This window comes from Antechinus flavipes, chromosome 5 (assembly GCF_016432865.1).
Source record: "Antechinus flavipes isolate AdamAnt ecotype Samford, QLD, Australia chromosome 5, AdamAnt_v2, whole genome shotgun sequence".
NCBI lineage: Eukaryota > Metazoa > Chordata > Mammalia > Dasyuromorphia > Dasyuridae > Antechinus > Antechinus flavipes.
In genome coordinates, this window is record NC_067402.1 from 294,808,284 (window position 1) to 294,811,394 (window position 3,111).

The 3,111-nt window shown below is 52.5% G+C and overlaps 1 protein-coding gene across 1 annotated transcript; it reads left to right on the plus strand.

Moving 5' to 3' along the window:
• The first annotated feature begins 1,313 nt into the window (after nt 1–1,313).
• LOC127564890 (ras-like protein) lies at nt 1,314–2,675 on the plus strand. The gene has a single exon (XM_052001714.1). The coding sequence runs from the start codon at nt 2,033–2,035 to the stop codon at nt 2,591–2,593; it is 561 nt and encodes a 186-aa protein (XP_051857674.1). The 5' UTR covers nt 1,314–2,032; the 3' UTR covers nt 2,594–2,675.
• Nucleotides 2,676–3,111: the final 436 nt, after the last annotated feature.

Here is a 3,111-nt window from a genome sequence, read left to right on the forward strand (position 1 = left end):
AAAGGGAACGGATGCATTCCCTAGGACAGAAAGCAATTTCTGAATATTTGTCTCTTACGCCTTTTTGCCCAGAAATTATAGCCAGAGAATGAGGGCAGATTCTAACAATGGGGTTTGGAGTGGTGATTAAGGGTGTGAAGCTCGGATTGGGCAAAAGAAAGCCAGGGTGACAAAGCTTGCTTTTTCCCCTGGGACCTGCAGGACTGAGGACTTTAGTGCGCACTATCCTTTGGTTCAGAAGCACTGGCTCTTAGACCTTCATTCTTACCTCAGAATCCTAAAGGCAGAACTGATGCGGGAAAGATTCCTTTCTAGATTCCCAGCCTCTCCTACTTAATAATGTAAACTGCCCTTTAACTCACAAATCCTGGTCCCTTTGAATTCCAATAGAAGATCTGACCTGTTCCCAGCCCCACCGGGATCTGAGCCAACTTTGGGGCTACACCCGAAAGCCCCTCGAGCTAAGTGTCCTATTAGAAAAAGGCCACACTGGGAACCCCTCTTTGCAGAGATTCCAAACATGGCTACCACGTGAGGACCCTCTGTCCACCGGACCCTCTGTCCAGTGCCCTCCTTATCTCTACCTTCGCCTATACTTTAACTTTGCTTATCCAATAATAAACCTCTTTTATCAATCTAGCTCTCTGGGCCAATAAATGCTTTTATTGGGAACTCGGGCCTCTACTAAACCCCCTTGCACCGAATCTGTACCCCAAATCTGCCACTAGACCTTAACCTAATTTCATTTAGGTACCCCAAAGCTAGACCTCAACAGAACTACCCTGGCCCCAGGCTATACTGTGAGGCTGGGCCAATAACCCTTGTGGTGCATGTAGGGCTTCCCCGAACTCCCAAGGGTGGGGTTTCCTGAGCTTCCCAAACTCGGCCAAACACGGCCACACGGGACGCTCAAAGCTCCAGGAAGGGTAGACTAAGAGTTCCCTGAGGCGCTTGTACTGAGGGGTGGAGTTCCCAAAATGCTTTTAGGGTGGAGCTTCCAAAAAGAAGGAAGTTCCTCGCATCCTAAAGGAGCGGGGGCGTGGTACTTTGTGGCCTAGGGGCGGGGTTCTCCAAATCACCCTGGAGACCTGGGGTTCTCTGGAGCCCTAGCACTGAGCAGGAAGCGCACCTCTACTCCGCTTCTTATTGTTCCACACTTAAAGACTAGACCTGAATGCGACCTGACTGGGTATTTTTACAGCTCCGAAACGGTATGTAGAGGCCAGCTGATTAGTTCATGTTAGCGGGATGTTCTGGGTGCTCATTGAGCCCAGTCTCAGTTAACAGCAATGGGGTGGGGTGGCAAGTGGACCCCAAGTTAGTGCCATCTTGGACTGCATCAATGCGGGAGGTATTGGCGGAGCTCCTCGTGGGGCCGGATTAGTGCGGGCAGTGCCGCTGGGCTCGCCTCCCTCCCCCCACCTTAGTTGCCTGAGCCCATACACTTTGGGTTCAGATGCAGGTTGAGATGGGGGAGCCCAGTTTACAGCCGAGCCGGCCAGGGACTCTCGGCCCCTTTGATGCAGGAGCTGCAGACCCGGCAGCCGCCCAAACCGAAGCTCTTTGGGCTACATTACTGTGGAGGAGCGTGGCCTGTAGAAATAGTTAGCATTCTCTGGCCTCCTAGAACCTTCGGAATTGACCGCGGGGTCTTCTGGTCGGTCGGGGGTTTGAGAAGGGCGCCAGTGAAAAAGAGAGTGTCTTGGAGAAGCCGGACAGAATGGGAGGGCCTGGAGCCCACGTGCTCTAATGGGTTTGGAATTGGTCAGAAGAACCAGGGGAGTCAGAGATTTCCACTATCTGAAGTTCTGTCTCTTGGGGGGGCGGGGAGGGGGCAGGGTTGACCTTGTTCAGCTGGGCCCCAGAGAGCTGAAAGGGGGGCGGGGAAGAGGATGGGCAAAGAATTAAAACAGGAGGCCAGAGGAAAGTCTTCCTCCGAGAGGTGACCTCCAGTGTAATGGGCTGACTTCTTGCAGCTTCTTCCTTGCAGCCTGGAAAGTGACTAGATTTCAAGTGAGCCCTTTCAGTTCTCATGGCTTCTTGTGTCCATACCTCCATCGGTGATTCAGACAGACGCACAACCAAGATGTATAAGTTGGTGGTGATGGGCACCTGTTCTGTGGGCAAGACTGCACTGATCGCGCAGTTTAGTAGGAATCATTTTGTGACGGAGTATGACCCCACGACCCAAGATTTCTATAGTAAGGATACAATGGTGGACGAAGAGCAGTGTCAGCTGGACATCATGGATACCACAGGCAATGGAGCATTTTATTATCTGAGGAACCATTCCGTGCTCTGGGGAGAGGGCTTCCTCTTGGTCTATGCAGTGAATGACCTCTACTCTTTTGAAAAGATGAATTTCTTCTGGGACAGTCTGCAGTGGCTCAAGGGCACCGACCGCGTACCCGTGATGTTGGTGGCCAACAAAGTAGACGTGACCGACAGGCTGGTGGACCCCACACGGGGCCAGGAGATGGCCAGGCGCTTCGGGTTCTCTTATGTGGAGACCTCAGCCAAGACTGGACAAGGTGTGGAGCAAGCCTTCCATGAGCTGGTTCGAGAAATTCGGAGGAAGCGAGCTGAGGAGTAACTCAAGATTCTCCCTAATACTAAGCAGAGGGAGGCCTGTGGGTGCAAATGTTGCACCATCCAGTGAGCAGGTACACCCTTACCCTGATCCTGCCCCCTAATTCCCCTCTCCCCTGGCCTAGAATACCTCCAAATCCCCTGGCCACTCCCCAACCTTCAAGACCTTCATCTGGACCCTTCCTTTTCCCTGCTCTTCACTTCCAAGCCCTTTTGGGCCTTTTAAACAGGAGCCACTTGGAGGGACCCGCCTGTGTTTCTATATGAAGAGTTTTGTTTTGGATTTTTGCTTTTGTTTCCCCTTTTGAGCAGGAATGACTAACTCATTGCCTGGGTATCCTGAACAGGCAAGGAAAGACTCCCTTTCTCCTTGAGTGCACAGCTTCCTCCAGCCTCTCTGACTGCCAGCGGCCCCAGAGACAGCCAGCTTTCCTGGAAGCTTTCTCTCCAGTCCGGCCCTCATCTTCAGCAGCCTCCTTTGCCTTCCTGGAGGCCGTGTGTGGGGGATTTTCTTTATTGGGC